Here is a 25,632-nt window from a genome sequence, read left to right as displayed (position 1 = left end):
TTGAAAAGACAAAAAACTGTTAGAAAATAAAACAAACAGAACTGAGACGCTGTTCTGGTTGTCATGGCCGCCAGTTAATGCATCATCGCCCCCTGCTGGTCAAACAGTTTAACTCCACGCTCAGTCAGGAGGCATTCGGGCTTCACAAAGCGGCGCGCGCGTTCGTCTGACGAGCTGAAGCTATTCCAGTGACGTCATTATTAATTTACAGACATCACCAGCCTTCAGCTCCAGGAGGAAACTTCATTCAGAACAAAACAGATTAAAGCCGCAGTTTTCCTCTTGGAGACGATTATCAGCCTATTAGAGGATTATATTAAATAGTGCTGTTATATGTTTGGATAAAATATTTTGCTGTTGCTGTTGTTGTTGTTGTGATATGCAGATGTTTGTATAAAATATTTAGTTGTTGTGATATGCAGATGTTTGTATAAAATATTTAGTTGTTGTTGTTGTTGTTGTTACATGCAGATGTTTGTATAAAATCTTTTGGTGTTGATGTTGTTGTTATATGCAGATGTTTGTATACAATATTTAGTTGTTGTTATATGCAGATGTTTGTATAAAATATTTAGTTGTTGTTATATGCAGATGTTGGTATAAAATATTTACTTGTTGTTGTTGTTGTTGTTGTTGTAATATGCAGGTGTTTGTGTAAAATATTTTCTTGTTGTTATATGCAGGTGTTTGTATAAAATATTTAGTTGTTGTTATATGCAGATGTTTGTATACAATCTTTTAGTATTGTTGTTATATGCAGATGTTTGTATAAAATATTTAGTTGTTGTTATATGCAGATGTTTGTATAAAATATTTAATTGTTATTGTTATATGCAGGTGTTGGTATAAAATATTTACTTGTTGTTGCTGTTGTTGTTATAATATGCAGGTGTTTGTATAAAATATTTAGTTGTTGTTATATGCAGATGTTTGTATACAATCTTTTAGTATTGTTGTTGTTGTTATATGCAGATGTTTGTATAAAATATTTAGTTGTTGTTATATGCAGATGTTTGTATAAAATATTTAATTGTTGTTGTTATATGCAGGTGTTGGTATAAAATATTTACTTGTTGTTGTTGTTGTTGTTGTTGTTGTTGTTATAATATGCAGGTGTTTGTGTAAAATATTTTCTTGTTGTTATATGCAGGTGTTGGTATAAAATATTTACTTGTTGTTGCTGTTGTTGTTATAATATGCAGGTGTTTGTATAAAATATTTAGTTGTTGTTATATGCAGGTGTTTGTATAACATATTTAGTTGTTGTTATATGTAGATGTTTGTATAAAATATTTAGTTGTTGTTATATGCAGATGTTTGTATAAAATATTTAGTTGTTGTTATATGCAGATGTTTGTATAAAATATTTAATTGTTATTGTTATATGCAGGTGTTGGTATAAAATATTTACTTGTTGCTGTTGTTATAATATGCAGGTGCTTGTATAAAATATTTTGTTGTTATATGCAGATGTTGGTATAAAATATTTACTTGTTGTTGTTGTTGTTGTTGTTGTTGTTGTTGTTGTTGTTATAATATGCAGGTGTTTGTATAAAATATTTAGTTGTTGTTATATGCAGGTGTTTGTATAAAATATTAAGTTGTTTTTGTTGTAGTTGTTGTTATATGCAGATGTTTATATAAAATATTTTGCTGTTGTTGATGTCATTATATGCAGGTTTTCATATAAAATATTTAGTTGTTATATGCAGATGTTTATATAAAATATTTTGCTGTTGTTGATGTCATTATATTCAGGTTTTCTTATAAAAAATTTAGTTGTTATATGCAGGTGTTTGTATAAAATATTTTGTTGTTGTTGTAGTTGCTATATACAGATGCTTGTATAAAATCTTTTGGTGTTGTTGTTGTCGTTATATGCAGGTTTTCATATAAAATATTTACTTGTTGTTTTTATATGCAGGTGTTTGTATAAAATATTTTGGCGCTGTTATATGCAGGTGTTTGTACAAAAATTTAGTTGTTGTTATATGCAGGTGTTTGGATGAAACATTTTGTTGTTTTTGTAGAAAATATTTAGTTGTTATATGCAGGTGTTTACATAAAATATTTAGTTGTTGTTGTTGTATGCAGGTGTTTGTACAAAAATTGTTGTTGTTATATGCAGATGTTTGGATAAAACATTTTGTTGTTATATGCAGGTTTTTGAAGAAAATATTTAGTTGTTATTTGAAGGTGTTTGTATAAAACATTTAGTTGTTGTTAAATGCAGATGTTTGCATAAAATATTTACTTGTTGTTATTGTTGTTGTTGCTATCTGTAGGTTTTTGTATAAAATATTTAGTTGTTGTTGTTGTTATTTGCAGGTGTTTGTACAACCCCAATTCCAAAAAAAGTTGGGATGCTCTGTAAGCTGTAAATAAAAACAGAATGTGAAGATTTTTAAATCATAGAAACCCGATATTCCGTTGAAAATAGTACAAAGACAACATATCAAATGTTGAAACTGAGAAATTTTATTGCTTTTTGAAAAAAATATATGCTCATTTTGAATTTGATGTCAGCAATATGTTTCAAAAAAGTTGGGAAAGGGGCAACAAAAGACTGAAAAAGTTGTGTAATACTAAAAAAAACCCCGAACAAACAAACTAATTTGGTTAATTGGTAACAGGTCGGCGGCACGGTGGTGTAGTGGTTAGCGCTGTCGCCTCACAGCAAGAAGGTCCGGGTTCGAGCCCCGTGGCCGGCGAGGGCCTTTCTGTGCGGAGTTTGCATGTTCTCCCCGTGTCCGCGTGGGTTTCCTCCGGGTGCTCCGGTTTCCCCCACAGTCCAAAGACATGCAGGTTAGGTTAACTGGTGACTCTAAATTGAGCGTAGGTGTGAATGTGAGTGTGAATGGTTGTCTGTGTCTATGTGTCAGCCCTGTGATGACCTGGCGACTTGTCCAGGGTGTACCCCGCCTTTCGCCCGTTGTCAGCTGGGATAGGCTCCAGCTTGCCTGCGACTCTGTAGAACAGGATAAAGCGGCTAGAGATAATGAGATAAGATGAGTTGGTAACAGGTCAGGAACATGAGGTATAAAAAGAGCATCCCAGAGAGGCGGAGTGTCTCAGAAGTAAAGATGGGGAGGGGTTCACCGCTCTGTGAAAGACTGCGGGGGCAAACAGTACTACAATTTAAGAATAATGTTCCGCAATGTAAAATTGCAAAGAATTTGGGGATCACATCATCTATGGTCCATAATATCAGTAAAAGATTCAGAGAATTTGGAGAAATCTCTGTATGCAAGAGACAAGGCTGAAAACTGACACTGGATGCCTGTGATCTTCAGGCCCTCAGGAGACACTGCATTAAAAGCAGACACGTGTCTGTAGTGGAAATCACTGTATGGGCTCAGGAACACTTCAGAAAACCATCGTTTGTGAAAACACTTCATTACTGCATCCACAAAAGCAAGTTAAAACCAGATATAAACAATATCCAGAAACACCGCCGCCTTCTCTGGGCCCGAGCTCTTTTACGATGGACTGAGGCGAAGTGGAAAACTGTCCCAAGGTCTGACGAATCAAAAGTCAAAATTCTTTTCGGAAATCAAGGACACCACGCCCTCCAGGCTAAAGAGGAGAGGGAACATCTGACTTGTTATCAGTGCACAGTTCAAAAGCCAGCATCTGTGATGGTATGAGGGGACATAAGTGCACATGACATAGGGAGCTTGTACATCTGGGAAGGCATCATTAATGCTGAATGATATAAACACGTTTCAGAGCAATATGCTGCCATCCAGACAAAATCTTTTTCAGGGAAGCCCTTCCTTCTTTCAGCAAGACAACGCCAAACCGCTTTCTGCACATATTAAAACTGCATGGCTCTGTAGTAAAAGAGTCCGGGTGCTAAACTGGCCTGCCTGCAGTCCAGACCTATCTCCCATTTAAAACATTTGGCGCATTATGAAGCGCAAAATATGACAAAGGAGACCCTGAACTGTTGAGCAAGAGAAATTGTATATCAGGCAAGAATGGGACAAGATTTCTCTTTCAAAACTACAGCAATCAGTCTCGTCAGTTCCCAAATGTTTACAGGGTGTTGTTAAAAGTAGACGTGATACAACGCAGTGGTAAACATGCCCCATCCCATTTTTTTTAAACATGTTGCTGACATCAAATTCAAAATCAGCATATATTTTTTCCAAAAACAACAAAATTTCTCAGTTTCAACATTTGATATGCTGTCTTTGTACTATTTTCAATGAAATACAAGGTTTCCATGATTTGCAAATGATCACATTCTGTTTTTATTTCCAGTTTACACAATGTCACAACTTTTTTGGAATTTGTGTTGTATTTTGTTGTTGTTGTGATATGCAGGTGTTTGTACAACCCCCATTCCAAAAAAGTTGGGACAAAGTACAAATTGTAAATAAAAACGGAATGCAATGATGTGGAAGTTTCAAAATTCCATATTTTATTCAGAATAGAACATAGATGACATATCAAATGTTTAAACTGAGAAAATGGATCATTTAAAGAGAAAAATTAGGTGATTTTAAATTTCATGACAGCAACACATCTCAAAAAAGTTGGGACAAGGCCATGTTTACCACTGTGAGACATCCCCTTTTCTCTTTACAACAGTCTGTAAACGTCTGGGGACTGAGGAGACAAGTTGCTCAAGTTTAGGGATAGGAATGTTAACCCATTCTTGTCTAATGTAGGATTCTAGTTGCTCAACTGTCTTAGGTCTTTTTTGTCGTATCTTCCATTTTATGATGCGCCAAATGTTTTCTATGGGTGAAAGATCTGGACTGCAGGCTGGCCAGTTCAGTACCCGGACCCTTCTTCTACGCAGCCATGATGCTGTAATTGATGCAGTATGTGGTTTGGCATTGTCATGTTGGAAAATGCAAGGTCTTCCCTGAAAGAGACGTCGTCTGGATGGGAGCATATGTTGCTCTAGAACCTGGATATACCTTTCAGCATCGATGGTGTCTTTCCAGATGTGTAAGCTGCCCATGCCACATGCACTAATGCAACCCCATACCACCAGAGATGCAGGCTTCTGAACTGAGTGCTGATAACAACTTGGGTCGTCCTTCTCCTCTTTAGTCCGAATGACACGGCGTCCCTGATTTCCATAAAGAACTTCAAATTTTGATTCATCTGACCACAGAACAGTTTTCCACTTTGCCACAGTCCATTTTAAATGAGCCTTGGCCCAGAGAAGACGTCTGCGCTTCTGGATCATGTTTAGATACGGCTTCTTCTTTGAACTATAGAGTTTTAGCTGGCAACGGCGGATGGCACGGTGAATTGTGTTCATAGATAATGTTCTCTGGAAATATTCCTGAGCCCATTTTGCGATTTCCAATACAGAAGCATGCCTGTATGTGATGCAGTGCCGTCTAAGGACCCGAAGATCACGGGCACCCAGTATGGTTTTCCGGTCTTGACCCTTACGCACAGAGATTCTTCCAGATTCTCTGAATCTTTTGATGATATTATGCACTGTAGATGATGATATGTTCAAACTCTTTGCAATTTTACACTGTCGAACTCCTTTCTGATATTGCTCCACTATTTGTTGGCGCAGAATTAGGGGGATTGGTGAGCCTCTTCCCATCTTTACTTCTGAGAGCCGCTGCCACTCCAAGATGCCCTTTTTATACCCAGTCATGTTAATGACCTATTGCCAATTGACCTAATGAGTTGCAATTTGGTCCTCCAGCTGTTCCTTTTTTGTACCTTTAACTTTTCCAGCCTCTTATTGCCCCTGTCCCAACTTTTTTGAGATGTGTTGCTGTCATGAAATTTCAAATGAACCAGTATTTGGCATGAAATTTCAAAATGTCTCACTTTCGACATTTGATATGTTGTCTATGTTCTATTGTGAATACAATAGCAGTTTTTAAGATTTGTAAATTATTGCATTCCGTTTTTATTTACAATTTGTACTTTGTCCCAACTTTTTTGGAATCGGGGTTGTATAAAATATTTAGTTGTATGAAACAGGAACCCGAATGCCATATGCTTCACATAAACTAATAAATATCTGTGTGTAATAGTTTACATGGCAAAATGAAGATGTTTATTCAACATTTTTGGAAGGAGTCTCCAGTGTCGGTGCCTTGTAACAGTGAGTTCAAGCAGTGACTGAGTTTTCTGCCAAGGGAAAGTCTTCAGGACAGAACGTCCTGAAACGTTTGGGAACTGAGGAGACCAGTTGCAGTAGTTTTGAAAGAGAAATCTTGTCCCATTCTTGCCTGATATACTGTACAATTTCTGTTGCTCAACAGTTCAGGGTCTCCTTTGTCATATTTTGCGCTTCATAATGCGCCAAATGTTTTAAATGGGAGACAGGTCTGGACTGCAGGCAGGCCAGTTTAGCACCCGGACTCTTTTACTCCAGAGCCATGCAGTTTAATCTGTGCAAAAAGCAGTTTGGCGTTGTCTTGCTGAAAGAAGGAAGGCCTTCCCTGAAAAAGATTTTGTCTGGATGGCAGCATATTGCGCTGAAATGTGTTTATATCATTCAGCATTAATGATGCCTTCCCAGATGTACAAGCTCCCCATGCCATGTGCACTAATGCCCCCTCATACCATCACAGATGCTGGCTTTTGAACTGTGCACTGATAACAAGCCAGATGTTCCCTCTCCTCTTTAGCCTGGAGGACATGGTGTCCATGATTTCTAAAACGAATTTCTACTTTTGATTCTTCAGACCTCGGGACAGTTTTCCACTTCGCCTCAGTCCTTCGTAAAAGAGCTCGGGCCCAGAGAAGGCGGCGGTGTTTCTGGATATTGTTTATATCTGGTTTTAACTTGCATTTGTGGATGCAGTAATGAAGTGTTTTCACAGACGATGGTTTTCTGAAGTGTTCCTGAGCCCATACAGTTGCACAGTCTGATTTCTTTGTACCATGACAAGCTGCGCTCTCTTTCATCTTATTAATTTCAAGAGGACAAAGGAAAAGTCTGGTGAGGAAACAACTTATAGCTGCTTTAATGCAAGTGATAACAAGCCCTTGTTTAATGAATGTTCCACAACATTATAACTATAAACTGATCAAAAACAGTTCACTCATTCATAAAATAATGTGACCATTTCTACAGTCCATCCTATCACACTTTATTCTTCAGCAACTATTTTTCGACAATAAGCCTTTTTTATTTCCACTCACTGTCCCTTAGGTCTTGCTGTGTAATGATGCTCTACATCGATTGGAATAATAAGGAATAAATAATACATCACTGTTGTGTAACGAATGCCTGAGAGTTTCGTTTCTAAAAATTTCACCTCATGTAAATTTCATAGCTTTGGTTATGAACGAGAGCGAGTTCATCCACATGATGACAGAAAATCTCTCACGGCGAACTCCGCCACATTACTGTTACTGTAACCTCGACTCGTTTATAACTCTTGTTTTCCTGATTAACTGATATGAGTGATTTCACCAAAAACAACAACAACAACATATGTTGTAAGCTTTTGAATTTGCAGTACATGCTGTATGCTGATCTGATGCCAAACTATCAAAACAAAACAACTTCACGTGGATAACTTGATGTCTATTAAGATCTTGTCTTTGGATTGTAACTGGGTTATAAACAATTTATAGACATGATTGCTGAGATATCATACCTTTTCTGGTTACGTATTGAACAGTTATTCCACGAAATCGAGTCGTACATAAGCCGTGTCGGACGAGATTGAGTGGAATAACTGTTTTATTATTTGCACATTCACTGGATTTTGAGAAACGGAGCATTTTTATTTTTTGCAAATTCGATAAATTAAATCTTTATAAAAAGCGTCCGACAAAATAATTCCCGCTGAGAATGTAAACAAACCGGCGAAATGACACGAGCGATTTGTGAAAAATGCGAAAATAATAATAATTCTTGAAAAGTAAAAAAAGATACGTTCTTATCATCAAATACTTTGGGTTTTGTTTTCAAGTCGAGTTTTTATTTCGTTCTTGGTTGATTCAGGAAAACACGCTCCGCCATTTTGTTTTTCTCTACTCAGGGTATATGAGCTGATAGCCTAGTAGTAGTCGAGTAGCCAATCAGAGCATGCGATTGCTTTATTTATTTATAATCCTTTTTTATTTCCGCTCACTGTCCTTTGGGTCTTGCTGTGTAATGATGTCGCACATCCATTGGAATAATAAGGAATAAATAACACATCACTGTTGGATTATTTTTCTTTGGGTTTTGTTTTCGAGTAGAGTTTTTATTTCGTTCTTGGTTGATTCAGGAAAACACACGCGCCGCCATTTTGTTTTTCTCTACTCAGGGTATATGAGCTCATAGCCTAGTAGCCAATCAGAGCGCACGATTGCTCATATCTAGTGAATGTGGATAGAATAATTCGATGTTATACTATTTAGTATGTATTTTTTGCTTGGAAAGTTTGAGTACGTAAACATAAACATAACCCTTAAGCATGACTGTTGTACTGTTCAGGAGCTTTTTGAGTCAAACTTTACACGTACAGTGCTGAGCGTAAATGAGTGCACCCCCTTTGAAAAGTAACATTTTAAACAATATCTCAATGAACACAAACAATTTCCAAAATGTTGACAAGACAAAGTTTAATATAACATCTGTTTAACTTATAACGGGAAAAAGTAAGGTTAATAATATAACTTAGATTACACATTTTTCAGTTTTACTCAAATTAGGGTGGTGCAAAAATGAGTACACCCCACGGAAAGTCTCTGGAGCAAAGCTCAATTGTAGACTACAAATGTCTAATTTAACAACAACACATTCACAGGTGAGTCAAATTAGCCATTACACAGGTGTCCGGCAGAGAGTTGACTATAAAAGGGTGTTACTTAAAGAAAACCCCTTCCCGTTTCATGCTGTCAGCAACGGCACCACATGGAAGAGAAATGACACAAGACCTGAGAAAGAAAATAATTTCTTTCCACCACAAAGGTGAAGGCTACAAGAAGATCAGCAAAGCTTTACTTATCAGTCAGAATACTGTAGCAAAAGTGGTACCAAAATTTCAGAAAGACGGAACTGCAACCATCTCACAAAGACGTCCAGGCCGTCCACGGAAGTTAACACCTCGACAGGAGCGTCTTCTGATGAGAAGGGTTGAAGAAAATCGGCATGCAAGTTCACCGCAGTTATCTAAAGAAGTAGAAAGCCAAACTGGGGTGACTATTTCCCGTGACGCAATACGGCGTACGCTGCAGAGGAATGGCATGCATGGATGCCGTCCACGAAAGAAGCCTCTCCTAAAGCCCAGGCACAAAAAAGCCCGCCTAGAGTTTGCCAGGGCCCATGCTGACAAAGATGAAGACTACTGGGACTCTATACTCTGGAGTGATGAGACCAAGATGAATGTTTTTGGAACTGTATAGCGTCGCAAAGCTGAGGAATACAAAGAAAAATGCCTGGTGCCTACAGTGAAACATGGTGGTTGCGGTGTCCTTATGTGGGGCTGCATGAGTGCTGCTGGTGTCAGGGAGCTGCATTTCACTGACGGCATCAAGAATTCACAGATGAAAGAGAAGATGCTACCATCACTCCGTGCCCTTGGTCGTCGTGCACTTTTCCAACATGACTAAACGCACATCTAAGGCCACTGTTGGATTTGTGAAGAAGAACAGGGTGAAAGTGATTCAGTGGCTCCTGATCTGAACCCAATCGAACACCTATGGGGAATTCTGAAGAGACAAGTTGAGCATCACTCTCCATCCAGCCACTAAAAGAGGTCGTTGTTGAAGAATGGAAAAAGATTGATGTTGCAAAATGTCGCCAACTTGTTCGTTCCATGCCTAGAAGACTTGGTGCCGTCATTAAAAATCATGGAGGCCAGACAAAGTACTAGATGGAGTAGTTTTTGTTGTGGGGTGTACTCATTTTTGCACCACCCTAATTTGAGTAAAACTGAAAAATGTGTAATCTAAGTTATATTATTAACCTTACTTTCACGTTATAAGTTAAACAGATGTTCTATTAAACTTTGTCTTGTCAACATTTTGGAAATTGTTTGTGTTCATTGAGATATTGTTTCAAATGTTACTTTTCAAAGGGGGTGTACTCATTTACGCTCAGCACTGTAATATAAAGTACAGAATTACATACACTGTATGGGCACTTTTGTATGTGTGTATGGATGTGGCCCATTTTAGCTGAAAATCTCACTGGTTAAGCTAAAATGGGCCAGTACTGAAATCGGACTTTCTTTTAAAATTTCATTTAAAAAAAAATTTTTTTTTTTGAAAGAGCCTGTCAAAACATTGTTCATAAACATTTGGTAAGCTTCCTTCTAATTGTTTTGTCACTCTTATTTTTAAAGAATGAAATTTACTGTCATCTTCACTGACCACACGATTCCTCTGACGTCATTCATCTTACACTCTGCCCCGCCCACTCATTTTTGCACCACCCTAATTTGAGTAAAACTGAAAAATGTGTAATCTAAGTTATATTATTAACCTTACTTTCCCGTTATAAGTTAAACAGATGTTATATTAAACTTTGTCTTGTCAACATTTTGGAAATTGTTTGTGTTCATTGAGATATTGTGGGGTGTACTCATTTTTGCACCACCCTAATTTGAGTAAAACTGAAAAATGTGTAATCTAAGTTATATTATTAATATATATTAATATATTATTTTTATATAATTAATTATTATTATATTATATTATTTGAGATATTCAACCTCAGACCAATCAAAACTGTTATAATAATATAAAAATGTCTATTATATTATAAGATGCAGGTGTGGGCGTGGCTAGCAAGCACTGGCAACACGCCCAGCAACTCAACTCATCGTTTGAATCGCAAAATGGCTCCCTATTGGACAAACAGTGCACTACGTAGGACGCTCGAGCCTTTCTTTTTCCTCCCCTACATAGTGCACTTACTGAGGAAGTGAAGAGCTGTTTGGGATTCAGCCTGAGCCATTCATTCTCCTACATTATGAATGATGATATAAATAAATAAATGAATAAACAAGCAAACAAACTGCAGGCTATATCCGGTTTATTCTCTCTGTCAGTCAGCTAAATTCGTCTTTTGCTTCAACTACAGTCCAACACACACACACACACAGGTTTAAAAGAGGAGAAAAGTTTATTGTTGTACAGTATAAAGGTATCCAAACAAGTTATTACACTTACAGACCGATGCTAATGTAGTTTACAACCTGACAAACATCATGATTAGCGTTCAGACCTCCACCTGATGCTCCACCGTCAAAAAGACAAAGACAGACAGAGAAAGAAAGAAAGAAAGATGGGCTCATCTAGACGAAGTTTAATGCTTCAGGTGTTATCGAGCCAAACAAGTCATTTACTAAAAAAAAAAAAAGTAGCCTATTTGAATGAAGTTTTTATCCCAGTAGTGCAAAAGGTGACGGCAGGAAGTGTCAGGCCAACACACAGACCTTACATAATAATAATAATAATAATAATAATAATAATAAAGCAAAGAAACAAATCCTCAAAAAAGTATATTTACAGGTGTGTGTGTGTGTAATGAGTCTGTGTCATCAGAGCTAACTTTTGTTTATAAAGTCACTTCTTCTTCGCCGTTTTCTTGCTCGCCGTCTTGGCTTTGGGTTTCTTCTTCGCCGCTGTGGTTTTCACCTTCTTCGGCTTGGAGGCTGTTCTCGGTTTCTTCACCGCCTTCTTGACCTTCACAGCAGACTTTTTCTTCTTCTCCGCCGCCTTTTTGTTCACTTTCTTGTCAGCCCCGGCTGCTTTGCTCTTCCTCGCTTTGCCTGGAGACTTGGCGGCCACTTTTTTGGGTTTGGGAGCTCTTTTGGGCTTTGCGGCGGCGGCGGCTTTGGGGTTCCTGGCTTTCACGGCGGCTTTGGGTTTCTTCTTGGCCGCTGGAGACGCGGACGCCGGCTGCCTCTTTTTCTTCTTCTTCTTGGTCGGCTCCTCGGCTTTGGCGAGCTTGAACGAGCCCGAGGCTCCGATGCCTTTGGTCTGGCGCAGGAAGCCGGCCGCGACGAGCCTCCTGAGCGCCAGTTTGATCTGCGCGTCGGCGCTGTCGCCCACTTTGTAGTGGCTCTTCACGTACTTCTGGATGGACTGACGCGAGGCGCCGCCGCGACTTTTATCCGCCTCCACCGCCGCCTGGATCATATCCGAGTATTTCGGGTGCGACGTCGCCTTCTTCGCTGATTTCGCCTTCTTGGTTTTGGCCGCCGCCGGAGCCGCCGCCGTTTCCGCCATGGCTTTCAAGAGTCCCGATGAGAGCCGCACAATAAATAAATAAATTAATTAATTGCGCCTCGTGGTGTCAGAACTCTCAGAATGAAAACAAACCGGCACAAAAAAAAAATCAGGAACTTTTTATCAATTAATGATGAGAATAATAATTAATATTAATAATAATGATAATAATCACGTCACGAGGATCGATATCAAACTCGTATAAACGTACAAGTGTGTGTGTGTGTGTGTGTGTGTTGCGCTCACGGTAGGAAGTCTAATGAAGCCTCGGCGCGGACGTGATTGAGAACACCAACGGCCAGCAAGCTGAGTGAGCGTGCTTCCATGAAACCCGCGCGCTCCGGTTTGTGTTTCTTGTCGCCCGAACTCGCGCCGAATTCACGCGGCCCAATCCGGCACGAGCTCTCCGAACCTCAGGGTCCGAGAGAGGACACTTCAGGCTTCGCGAGCGCCCGAGCGTCCGGTCAGAGAGACGCGCGCGAGAAACTTTTTTTCCCGGAAAACCGACCTGGAGTGGCGCGCGCTGCGACGCATTTTGCCGGATTCGGCCCAAATCGACCCGAAACCGCGCGAGCCAGCGTCGCGACACCGCATGCACCGGAAAGCCGGATCATCGGTGAGCAGCACGAGGCGGGTTCGAGTCGTGCAAAACGCCGTTTAGGCTTTTAATCGGCTGACGGGTTTGCACAACTAACACAGTCCTCGCCGTGAGTCCGCGTGACGTTGTTGCTCTTATTTGCGGTTAAAACGGCTATAAATTAAATCGGCGTGAATTAAAGTGGCGCCGAAATCACTCCCGGGGCACGCGCGTGCGAACAGGGTGTCGTAAAAACGGACGCACGCGCCTGCTTTTGGTGCAAAACGCCGAAATTCGAGTATTAAAAATCGATGCTTTAGTGCACCGGGGCTCTCTGAGCCGGCTCCAGGAAAGTTGCCAAACAGGCGCTCGAGCCCCGGGACCGAGCACGAGGCCGAATCAAACCCGCACAGCTGGGATTAGTGTGATTAATCACAGGGTCGCGTGATTCACACGGTCAGTTCACGCTCGCGCGCGTTCTTTTGTTGTTCTCGCTGCCCGCAAACCCGGCGCTGCGCGAGCCCTCAGTCATCTCCAGCGCGTGCACTCACAAGCACATCACTATTATTCACCACGGCGAGGCTCTTCACACTGCAGCCGGGTGTCTGTGCCCTTTCCACGCTCACTGGACGTGTTTTTAACGCGGCTTGAACGCCATCTTGGCTCAGCTGGAATTCCTGCTGCACTTCAATTAACCACAGCTGCATTGTTCATATTCACTGCGAGTCTGATGCAGATTTGAACCTTTGTGTTTGTTTGGGGCTCTTTTTTTTTTTTCTTCCCTTTCTTTCTTGCAGTCGGTCGCCATGTGGCTTTGAGAAGAGCTGGGAGCAAGTGATCGTTCACACTGCAGGCTGAAGTGACTCAAATCCGATCTTTTCGCCCATATGTGACCTGTATCCGATCTTTTATTGACGACACAGATCCGATTTTTTCAAATCCGACCCAGGCCGTTTGGATATGTGGTCCTAATTCCGATCCCTATCCGATCTTTTCATATGCGACTTCAGTCTGAACCGCCAGGTCGCATTCATCCGACTTACACGTCATCAACAAGCCACAAACGTCATTATTCTGCGCTGAAGTAGGCGGCGGGTCTCTCAAAAAAAGTTACAACAACATGGCGCATAATGACATCAATGCGAGGGACGCTTCGGGCTGTGAAGGTTCTGAATCTTCTCAATGGAAGGACGCAGAGGTTAGGGAGCTGATTTCCATTTGGGGGGATGCAGCTATTCAAGCTAGATTGGATGGGTCATACCGTAACCGGGCGGTTTTACTTCCGTAAACACTGGCCATGCTCACTGCGTGTGACGTCGTCGTATCCTGCAATGCGCATGCGGAACACTTTTAGGTCGCTTTTCGTTCATACTGAGGATCACATACAAGTCGCATATATTTGTTAATGTGAACGACCTCACAAAAAAATCGGATTTCACAAAAAAATCGGAATTGAGCATTAAGCCTTGCAGTGTGAACGTAGCGTAACACTACGTTCAGACTGCAACCTGAAACGACCCGTATCCGATTTGTTGTGAAATCCGATTTTTTTGTTAGGCCGTTCACATTACCAATTATATGAGACTCGTATGCGATCTCCAATATGAACGGAAAACGACCCAAAAGTGTCCCGCATGCGCAAATTGACATGTAATAAGCACATCTACGTAATACGTAAACAACAACAAAAAAAAGCGCACTCTTCAAGTTTGCAAGTAAAGCATGGAGATGAGGCGAGACCTGGCGATGTGGTTTTTGTGGCGGCGGCGGAACTCACACAATAATCTGATTAATGTGGGCAGCAGACTAATGAGACCGAAGGTATCAAATTACTGGAAATTTCCAGAACAATCTTATGCCGCTTTTCCACTACAAACGCGGCTGAGTTGGGCTGAGCCGTGCCGGGCTGAGTCGAGCTGAGCGGGGCTGTTGGGGTTGCATTTCGACTACAACCGCGCTGAACCGTGCTGGCTGGAAGTGGGTGGACACATTGGGTGGAGTTAGCAAAAGTGGGTGGACGTCACGTGATGTCGTTAAGCGGCGCAAACAGTGACATCAGTGAGCTTTTAAGCGGTAGTCTCACGACCCGAATAGTAAACAATAAACATGGAGGACATGGAGTTGTTAGTGTTGCTGGTCTTGGTTCTGTGGCTTGTTGTTACCGACAACGCCAACAGATACTGGCAAGAGCGTATAGATGAGGCGAGGCGCATAAGGCTTCATAATTCTCGTAATTCTCCTTCTTCCGGGTTTACGGTGTTTACAGATCCCAGCGTGCTCGCGGGGCGTGTGTGGGCATGTGAGGACACTCCTCCTCACCAATCAGTGCACAGGGGAGTGTCTGCTCACGCCCCCAGCCTCACTCAGCTCGGTTTGGCTCGCTTCAGCCCCACTCCAAAACGGTGCGAGTTTTAGGGGCTAAGCAGGGCTGAAGCGAGCTGAGTCGTGCCGTTTTTTGGTAGTCGAAACGCGAGCCGTGTCGGGCTGAAGTGAGCTGAAGCGAGCTGAAGTGAGCTGAAAAAGGGTAGTGGAAAAGGGCCATTAGAGTACGTTCAGACTGCACCCTGAAACGACCCATATCCGATTTTTTTGCCCATATGCGACCTGTATCCGATTTGTTATTGACAATCTGAACGACACAGATCCGATTTTTTTCACATGCGACCCAGTCCGCTTGGATATGTGGTCCTAATTCCGATGCATATCCGTTATTTTCACATGCGACTGCAGTCTGACCGGACAGGTCGCATTCATGCGACCTACACGTCATCAACAAGAGACAAACGTCACTATTATGCGTTGGCTAATCCCGCCTCTTTGGTGGAAAACGACAACATTTGTACAGTTTTCAGAATTTAAATAGACTTTTATAGAATTGATCAAGCTAATGGTGGATTTGGTAGGGACCTGGATGTTGGTCTGTTAGCCTGATTAAATAAAACAGTTTCTATAACTGATTTATAACTTCAACCATCCTGTATTACAAGATTATAAGATTGTTCTGGAAATTTCCAGTAATTTGACACCTTCGGTCTCGTTAGTCTGCTGCCCACATTAATCAGATTATTGTGTGAGTTCCGCCGCCGCCACAAAAACCACATCGCCAGGTCTCGCCTCATCTCCATAGCAAACTGCACTGGTGTTTCTGCAGCTTGAGCCAGCGCTGAGAGAAGTTGCAGAATTCAGCTGGCTATAAACAATCTAAATAAATATTTATAAAAATGTAGAAAAAGTTTATTAATATGACGAAATAAATATGTGCAAATTATTAAGCCTGAATTAAGAGTTTGGTAATACAGCGGCCGTATCCCAAATGACTGCCTACTGAAGCTCGAGTGCACTATATAGAGTTTAAAAATCCATTACTTCCTAGTAACATGTAGTGCACTTATATAGAAATTAGAGAGACATTTAGGAGTCAACCCTCGTTACCAGGCTACACGTTTTCATTTCAGTTCAGAAACAAAAACACACACGAGACCTCACACTTTAGCACTAACCAGATAATTAAACAAACAAACAAAAAAGAAATCATTAAACTTGAAGAGTGCGCTTTTTTTTGTTTACGTATTACGTAGATGTGCTTATTACGTGTCAATTTGCGCATGCGGGACACTTTTGGGTCGTTTTCCGTTCATATTGGAGATCGCATACAAGTCTCATATAATTGGTAATGTGAACGGCCTAACAAAAAAATCGGATTTCACAACAAATTGGATATGGGTCATTTCAGGTTGCAGTCTGAACATAGTGTTATAATCTTTTAATACAGGATGATTTAACATCCAGGTCCCTACCAAATCTTGATCAATTCTATAAAAGTCTATTTAAATTCTGAAAACTGTACAAATGTTGTTGTTTTCCACCAAAGAGGCGGGATTAGCCAACGCAGAATAGTGACGTTTGTCTCTTGTTGATGACGTGTAGGTCGCATGAATGCGACCTGTCCGGTCAGACTGCAGTCGCATGTGAAAATAACGGATATGCATCGGAATTAGGACCACATATCCAAGCGGCCTGGGTCGCATGTGAAAAAATCGGATCTGTGTCGTTCAGATTGTCAATAACAAATCGGATACAGGTCGCATATGGGCAAAAAAATCGGATATGGGTCGTTTCAGGGTGCAGTCTGAACGTAGTCTAACGCTTGTGCTCGTACAGTGCTGAGCGTCCACCCTGTTTGAAAAGTAACATTTTAAACGATATCTCAATGAACACAAACAATTTCCAAAATGTTGACCAGTTTATAATAATAATTAGGGTGGTGCAAAAATGAGTACACCCTACAACAAAAACTACTCCATCTGGTGCTGGCCTTCCTGAACAAGTTGGCGACATTTTGCAACATCAATCTTTTTCCATTCTTCAACAATGACCTCTTTTAGTGGCCGGATGGAGAGTGATGGTCAACTCGTCTCTTCAGAATTCCCCGTAGGTGTTCGATTGGGTTCAGATCAGGAGACATACTTGGCCACTGAATCACTTTCACCCTGTTCTTCTTCACAAATCCAACAGTGGCCTTAGATGTGTGTTTAGTCATGTTGGAAAGGTGCACGGAATGATGGTAGCATCTTCTCTTTCAGTATAGAGCAATACGTCTGCGAATTCATGATGCAATCAATGAAATGCAGCTCCCCGACACCAGCAGCACTCATGCAGCCCCACATAAGGACACTGCCACCACCATGTTTCACTGTAGGCACCAGGCATTTTTCTTTGTATTCCTCACCTTTGCGACGCCATACAGTTCCAAAAACATTCATCTTGGTCTCATCACTCCAGAGTATAGAGTCCCAGTAGTCAGTGCCGTATTAAGCCAATGCGGTGCCCCTGGGCACTATACCTCAAGTGCCCCACCACCACCACCACTACCCTGTGCGCACGCGTTCAGTAACCTCCTGCACACACTCACAAACCTTGCCCTTTGCTGTCAAAAATAGTAGCATATACAGAAACAATAGTACACATAAACAAGGTCATTCTTCCTCATTGAAAATGTATTAAGTAGGCTACATCAGCCCATCAAATTCACTGAAAACAACCAACGATATGCATGTAGGCATATTGAAATGTCTTATTAAAAAATGAGCAGCATATATCTGTGTGTCTCAATAAAAACCTTCAAAGCATCCATACTCTATTCTATCCATATTAAAATGTCTCAATTCAAAATGTGTATCAATTCAAACATCATCAGCAATTTAAACAGCATCCATCTATATACAATACAGCATGGGCGCAGATAGAGGGTGGGACGGGGGGGATTCGTCCCACCCAGATTTAAATTCACCTCGTTCGGTCCCCCCCACTTATAGGGAGGAAAAAATGTCTATGCTGTCTTTCTTTGCATAAGGCAAACCTCACGGAAAAATCAAAAGACTAATTACCATTCGGTTTATTGAGGTGCACAGCAGTACATACATAGTTGCAACTGCGCAGACTGCACAGGTTGCGAGCTCGAGCTTGGTTGCTATGGTTACCCACAACAAGTTTGACAGGCATATCGGGGACAGCTCCTCCTAGTTCAGGACCCCAACACGGCATGATGAAGGGTGCCAAAAGGCAGAAAACGATTGCATCGTTTTTTCCAAAAAAAAAAAAACGACTGTAAGTAAACTGTGCCTTACTTTATCATATCACCTTGCAATTTTTTGATAGTCTGTTCAAAGTAATGTCATAGTGAAAGTAAAATCGTACGGAGTAGAGATGCCTTTCTGGTAGCCTCCTTCTTTCGGTGGTAGCCTGTAGATACAGTGCTCAGAAGGCAGTTTTAATGTTTAATCTGGCGTTCCCTGCCATAATTTCAGCGAGCATATTGTTTCATAAGGAAACTTTGCGAAGAGTTGTTGACTGACTGCCGCTCACGCAACACACAGGCATAGTTAGAAAGTCAGGATGCACTGGTTTACACTTTACACACACGCGTAGCCCAGCCTCTCGCTATGTTTAACAGTTGGAACTTAGCGGTTTTAAAACTAGTTTTGCAGTTTTGCAATTTCTGTGCATGATGATAATGTGTAAACTTTGGATTTCCATAGGCTATGTTAAAATGTTATCATTGTCCTGGCCTGCAGGTAGTTCCTGGTGATGGCAGTGAGGGAGGTGAAATAACATGTATACACACTACCGTTCAAAAGTTTGGGGTCACCCAGACAATTTTGTGTTTTCCATGAAAAGTCACACTTTTATTTACCACCATAAGTTGTAAAATGAATAGAAAATATAGTCAAGACATTTTTCTGGCCATTTTGAGCATTTAATCGACCCCACAAATGTGATGCTCCAGAAACTCAATCTGCTTAAAGGAAGGTCAGTTTTATAGCTTGTCTAAAGAGAGAAACTGTTTTCAGCTGTGCTAACATGATTGTACAAGGGTTTTCTAATCATCCATTAGCCTTCTGAGGCAATGAGCAAACACATTGTACCATTAGAACACTGGAGTGAGAGTTGCTGGAAATGGGCCTCTATACACCTATGGAGATATTGCACCAAAAACCAGACATTTGCAGCTAGAATAGTCATTTACCACATTAGCAATGGATAGAGTGCATTTCTGATTAGTTTAAAGTGATCTTCATTGAAAAGAACAGTGCTTTTCTTTCAAAAAAAAAGGACATTTCAAAGTGACCCCAAACTTTTGAACGGTAGTGTATATATATATATATATATATATATATATATATATATATATATATATATATTAGTGCTGTGAAAAATGTCGCGTTATTAACGCGTTAACTTGACTCAATTTTAACGGCGATAATTTTTTTTATCGCGAGATTAACGCTCTGTGACATGATGTAGGTTTTTCATAAGCTTTTGAAACTGCCAGGAACTTGGAACAGAGACTTTGCTTAGAAAACCGATAGCAGCTAGATTGTAATGCCACGCCCCGCACAGCCAGAGTCCTCTGCCCCCCCAAGAACCAGCGCGGGCAGGGCGCGCCAGTAGAGATGGGATTTATGGCTCTTTGATGGGATCCGCATCTTTGTGATCCGTTCTTTGAAAAGAGCCGTTCAAAAGACTGGCTAATTTGGCTCTTTTTAAATATTTATTCAGTTTTAAGAAGACAGCATCTAAAGAAGCCAGATCCCTCTGAACTGTAAACTCAATGCTATCCCAGAAATCCTTCCTGTAATATGCAAATTTGGCCACCTCTAATTGGACAGTGCGACGCATCAACAGGCAGAAAGTGTAAAAGTACAAAATGTGTTAAGTGAGCTGAAACAGTAAAGATCAGATTCAATGCAATATTTATCAACGAACAACTTAAACTTAATATAATAGTGTACTTTATATTATAATCAAGCATGTCAAGCCTACCGTCACTGTGTAACCTATCTCTCTGATTGGAGTTGTAGACTAACTCAAACAGTAGATCATTTCACTCATGGTTCTCTTGCTAGCCCCGCGCCGGTGCTCGGCTTAGGTTTCACTTTGCAGTGGCTGTGTCAAGACGTGTTATGCTTTGCAATAAAAAAAAAACATTGGTACAAAGCAAGCCCATCCACTTTTTTATGCTGATAAGAGAATTACAATGGTTTTTTATGTGACAAAAATGTGCGATTAAATTGCGATTAATCGCGAGTTAACTATGACTGTCACGACATTAATCGCGATTAAATATTTTAATTGTTTGACAGCACTAATATATATATATATATATATACACACAAAATGGAATCATTTGCTGACAGCTCAGTCCCCCCCAGTTCAAAAATCCTATCTGCGCCCCTGCAATACAGCATATTCAAATGTGTCAATTCAAAATGTGTATCAATTAAAATAGCATTGATCTAGGCAACATATTCAAATGTCTCAATTCGAAATATAAATTCAAATAACATCCAGTACGGGCCCCTCCCCGGGGTCTCCCTCGCTCCCATCTTCCTCAAGGGGATCCTCGTCGTCACCGACCCCTCGGCTAACACTGGCTGTGGTTGTAGCATCGCCCCGGCTAGTGCTAGCAGGGCCATCTCCCTCACTAGCATCGCTGATTTCACTAGCTTCGGCTTCAGCGCTGGTAGTGACAGCAGTTGTCGATGTTTTTATAAAAAAAACGATCGAACACTGGAACATTTTTAATTGCAGCTACACGCCTGGAGTCTTTCTCTTTTTTTAATTTTCTCTTCGCACAGCCACTCAATCGATGTCTGTCCATTTTTCATTTCTACCGCGGTTTTTAAAAAATTGATACATTCCACCGTAGGTGGACTGGCTCAACTGACAGGTTGAGGAAAGGGGGGTTAATGGTCACATAGGCCACTCTTGCTCAGAATTATGATTGTTATTGTTCTTATGAAATTAGTGTTCATAATGAATTATATATGATGATTTAACAATGTCAAGTGTATAACCATTTTAAGTGTATAAACATTCACGAAAAATATTTTTAAAGTTTCTGTCATGTGGTGCCCCCCCCACTGGCTGTGAGTGGTTAGTGCCCCTGGGCACTGTGCCGCAGGCCCATATAGTTAATCCGGCCTTGCCAGTAGTCTTCATCTTTGTCAGCATGGGCCCTGGCAAACTCTCGGTGGGCTTTTTTGTGCCTGGGCTTTAGGAGAGGCTTCTTTCGTGGACGGCATCCATGCATGCCATTCCTCTGCAGCGTACGCCGTATTGCGTCACGGGAAATAGTCACCCCAGTTTGGCTTTCTACTTCTTTAGATAACTGCAGTGAACTCGCATGCCGATTTTCTTCAACCCTTCTCATCAGAAGACGCTCCTGTCGAGGTGTTAACTTCCGTGGACGACCTGGACGTCTCTGTGAGATGGTTGCAGTTCCGTCTTTCTGAAATTTTGGTACCACTTTTGCTACAGTATTCTGACTGATAAGTAAAGCTTTGCTGATCTTCTTGTAGCCTTCACCTTCGTGGTGGAAAGAAATTATTTTCTTTCTCAGGTCTTGTGTCATTTCTCTTCCATGTGGTGCCATTGCTGACAGCATGAAACGGGAAGGAGTTTTCTTTAAGTAACACCCTTTTATAGTCAACTCTCTGCCGGACACCTGTGTAATGGCTAATTTGACTCACCTGTGATTGTGTTGTTGTTAAATTAGACATTTGTAGTCTACAATTGAGCTTTGCTCCAGAGACTTTCCGTGGGGTGTACTCATTTTTGCACCACCCTAATTTGAGTAAAACTGAAAAATGTGTAATCTAAGTTATATTATTAACCTTACTTTTTCCCGTTATAAGTTAAACAGATGTTCTATTAAACTTTGTCTTGTCAACATTTTGGAAATTGTTTGTGTTCATTGAGATATTGTTTAAAATGTTACTTTTCAAAGGGGGTGCACTCATTTACGCTCAGCGCTGTACGTGTAAAGTTTGACTCAAAAAGCTCCTGAACAGTACAACAGTCATGCTTAAAGTGCCATTCCACCACTGGATGTATTCTTTGGCATAAAATGCAATATATTTTGACAACATATATAAATGGTATCACTAGATAGAGAAATCTTTTAGCTTCAAAATGATATATCAAACATAATTTTTTGACAACGACAAGTATATTAATTTTGCGACCAAAGTCACCTACCCTTTTAATTTCCACGCGTGATGTCATCGGCAGGTTCCCCTTCTTGTGTACCACGTGACGTGTGACGTGGCACATATTATCAGCAATGGTGGATAGAACGCGATAAAAATAATACCAATAAATCTAGCTAATACCAATAAATCTAGCTAACTGAAAGATTAACTCAAAATTTTTCGCAATTTTTTTGGCCCCCATATACGAGGAGAAATGACTCTCTCACTTTGGGGGTTTCCTGGTCTAAAAATAGACCGACACGTGGTACACAAGAAGGGGAACCTGCCGATGACATCACGTTTCACTACCGCGCGGAAATTAAAAGGGTAGGTGACTTTGATCGCAAAATTAATATACTTGTCGTTGTCAAAAAATTATGTTTGATACATCATTTTGAAGCTAAAAGATTTCTCTGTCTAGTCATGTTGTCATAAAATATATTGTATTTTATGCCAAAGAATACATCCAATGGTGGAATGGCACTTTAAGGGTTATGTTTATGTTGACACACTCAAACTTTCCAAGCAAAAAATACATACTAAATAGTATAACATAGATTTATTCTATCCACATTCACTAGATATGAGCAACCGTGCGCTCTGATTGGCTACTAGGCTATCAGCTCATATACCCTGAGTAGAGAAAAACAAAATGGCGGCGTGTGTGTTTTCTTGAATCAACCAAGAACGAAATAAAAACTCTACTCGAAAACAAAACCCAAAGAAAAATAATCCAACAGTGATGTGTTATTTATTCTTTATTATTCCAATGGATGTACAACATCATTACACAGCAAGACCCAAAGGACAGTGAGCGGAAATAAAAAAGGATTATAAATAAATAAAGCAATCGCATGCTCTGATTGGCTACTCGACTACTACTAGGCTATCAGCTCATATACCCTGAGTAGAGAAAAACAAAATGGCGGAGCGTTTTCCTGAATCGACCAAGAATGAAATAAAAACTCGACTTGAAAACAAAACCCAAAGTATTTGATGATAAGAACGTATCTTTTTTTACTTTTCAAGAATTATTATTATTTTCGCATTTTTCACAAATCGCTCGTGTCATTTCGCCGGTTTGTTTACATTCTCAGCGGGAATTATTTTGTCGGACGCTTTTTATAAAGTTATAAAGAAAGAAATTATTTTCTTTGGGGAATTCTGAAGAGACGAGTTGAGCATCACTCTCCATCCAGCCACTAAAAGAGGTCGTTGTTGAAGAATGGAAAAAGATTGATGTTGCAAAATGTCGCCAACTTGTTCGTTCCATGCCTAGAAGACTTGGTGCTGTCATTAAAAATCATGGAGGCCAGACAAAGTACTAGATGTAGTAGTTTTTGTTGTGGGGTGTACTCATTTTTGCACCACCCTAATTTGAGTAAAACTGAAAAATGTGTAATCTAAGTTATATTATTAACCTTACTTTCACGTGATAAGTTAAACAGATGTTATATTAAACTTTGTCTTGTCAACATTTTGGAAATTGTTTGTGTTCGTTGAGATATTGTTTAAAATGTTACTTTTCAAAGGGGGTGCACTCATTTACGCTCAGCGCTGGACATGGACAGGAGTGTTTTACTGGGAAATACACCACTCGTATTTTTCATCCGAGCTACATCCGGGGCATGGAGAACCAAAAGCGTGACATAAATCTCGATGTGAGGAAATCGATGAATTGTTTTGATAAATTTGGGGACTTTTTGTTTGTGAATGTGTCGATATAATAAAAAGAAAATCACACATTGGCTTGTAGATATGAAGTTTATCTTTTCGTGTTGAAATACTTGCATTTTTCATACGAAATACATCGTGGATCTGAGTCACATAGTTCCCGATATTTCACTCCAATGACGTCACTCATAGCGCTGTCGCCTCACAGCAAGAAGGTCCGGGTTCGAGCCCCGTGGCCGGCGAGGGCCTTTCTGTGTGGAGTTGGCATGTTCTCCCCGTGTCCGCGTGGGTTTCCTCCGGGTGCTCCGGTTTCCCCCACAGTCCAAAGACATGCAGGTTAGGTTAACTGGTGACTCTAAATTGACCGTAGGTGTGAATGTGAGTGTGAATGGTTGTCTGTGTCTATGTGTCAGCCCTGTGATGACCTGGCGACTTGTCCAGGGTGTACCCCGCCTTTCGCCCGTAGTCAGCTGGGATAGGCTCCAGCTTGCCTGCGACCCTGTAGAAGGATAAAGTGGCTAGAGATAATGAGATGAGATGAGATGAGATGACGTCACTCACAGTGTCTTCCCACTGACTCGACACGCGTTGTCAAAATGGCGAACCGGTTCATAATTAAAATTCTTTTGATTAACTTGCATTTTTTTTGTGGATGTATCCACATAATAAACTCAACAAAAATAAAAACTTTACACTCGTTTCAAAGTCAATAATTTGAACATTTTGGAAAATAGGTTTGAAATAACGATTGTATTCAATTATCTTGTCATTAAAGATGCTATAGCATACAGATCATGTTTGTCATGGAATCGGTTCCACCGGAAATGCGACGACAATGTCCATGATCAAAAACTGTGAGTCACAACTTAATGAAATCATGTCAATATCGGGTGTGTCCTCCATGGGCGTTCACAACTGCGATACAACGTCTCCTCATGGATTGGATGATGCGTCTGGACACAGCTTGGGGGATGCGCCGCCATATTTGTACCAACATGGCACCAAGCTCCTGCAAGTTCTGTGGAGGGTTCCAGTGGTTCCTGTGGTGCCAGTTTGATGGAGACGTGTCTGGAGATTATGGATGGTCTGTCGACTGCATCCCATAACCCTCGCAACGTCAGTGACGGATGTCCCCGTATTCAGCATGCCAATGGCACGTTCACGCTGAATGTTTGACAGTCGTGGCATTGCAAATTAACGAATAATTAACCATAAAACCTTGTTTTTCTGAGATGACACTCTACTCTGCTACCGTGAGATCAATTGCACGTGTATCAATAGGTCACGTCACTTGTGTCACGTTGAAACGTGATTTTAGCGTGCAGTGCTCTTGCACGTGCTACGTAGGCCCGACCTATGAATGAATGTGTGACGTAATGCCCTTGACAATGCATTTAACCATAATCACAAGAACTCTTTCAAGAAAAGTTTCTAAACACTATTTGAAAAATAATGAGTGTCACGTTTTTATTTTTGCTGAGTATATAAAGAACGTTACACAGTTGCGTGAAATTATGAAGTTTATCTTCTTGTGTTGAAAAATATTTTCATCAATCGAAGATAAACTTCATATCTTTGCACAACCGTGTAATATCCTCAGTGTACAACTTCCCTTTGTCAGTAAAACAGCACTGAGTCTCTCCTATAACATGGTTGGCGATCCAGAGCAGGACATCT

General features: G+C 40.7%; 1 protein-coding gene across 1 annotated transcript; it reads right to left on the bottom strand.

Annotated features, from left to right (window-relative positions):
- Positions 1-11,043: 11,043 nt before the first annotated feature.
- On the bottom strand, positions 11,044-12,400 carry LOC132886475 (histone H1.0). The gene has a single exon (XM_060921152.1). It carries the CDS (start codon positions 12,169-12,171, stop codon positions 11,506-11,508), a length of 666 nt encoding a protein of 221 aa, XP_060777135.1. The 5' UTR covers positions 12,172-12,400; the 3' UTR covers positions 11,044-11,505.
- Between the last annotated feature and the right edge of the window lie 13,232 nt (positions 12,401-25,632).

The sequence above is a fragment of the Neoarius graeffei genome, chromosome 5, assembly GCF_027579695.1.
Source record: "Neoarius graeffei isolate fNeoGra1 chromosome 5, fNeoGra1.pri, whole genome shotgun sequence".
NCBI lineage: Eukaryota > Metazoa > Chordata > Actinopteri > Siluriformes > Ariidae > Neoarius > Neoarius graeffei.
The sequence above is the reverse complement of the archived record's forward strand: the minus strand, read 5'-3'. Positions and strand labels throughout refer to the sequence as shown.

Excerpts from the sequence above, each read along its gene's own strand:
- LOC132886475 (XM_060921152.1), bottom strand. The coding sequence starts at position 12,171 with ATGGCGGAAACGGCGGCGGCTCCGGCGGCGGCCAAAACCAAGAAGGCG.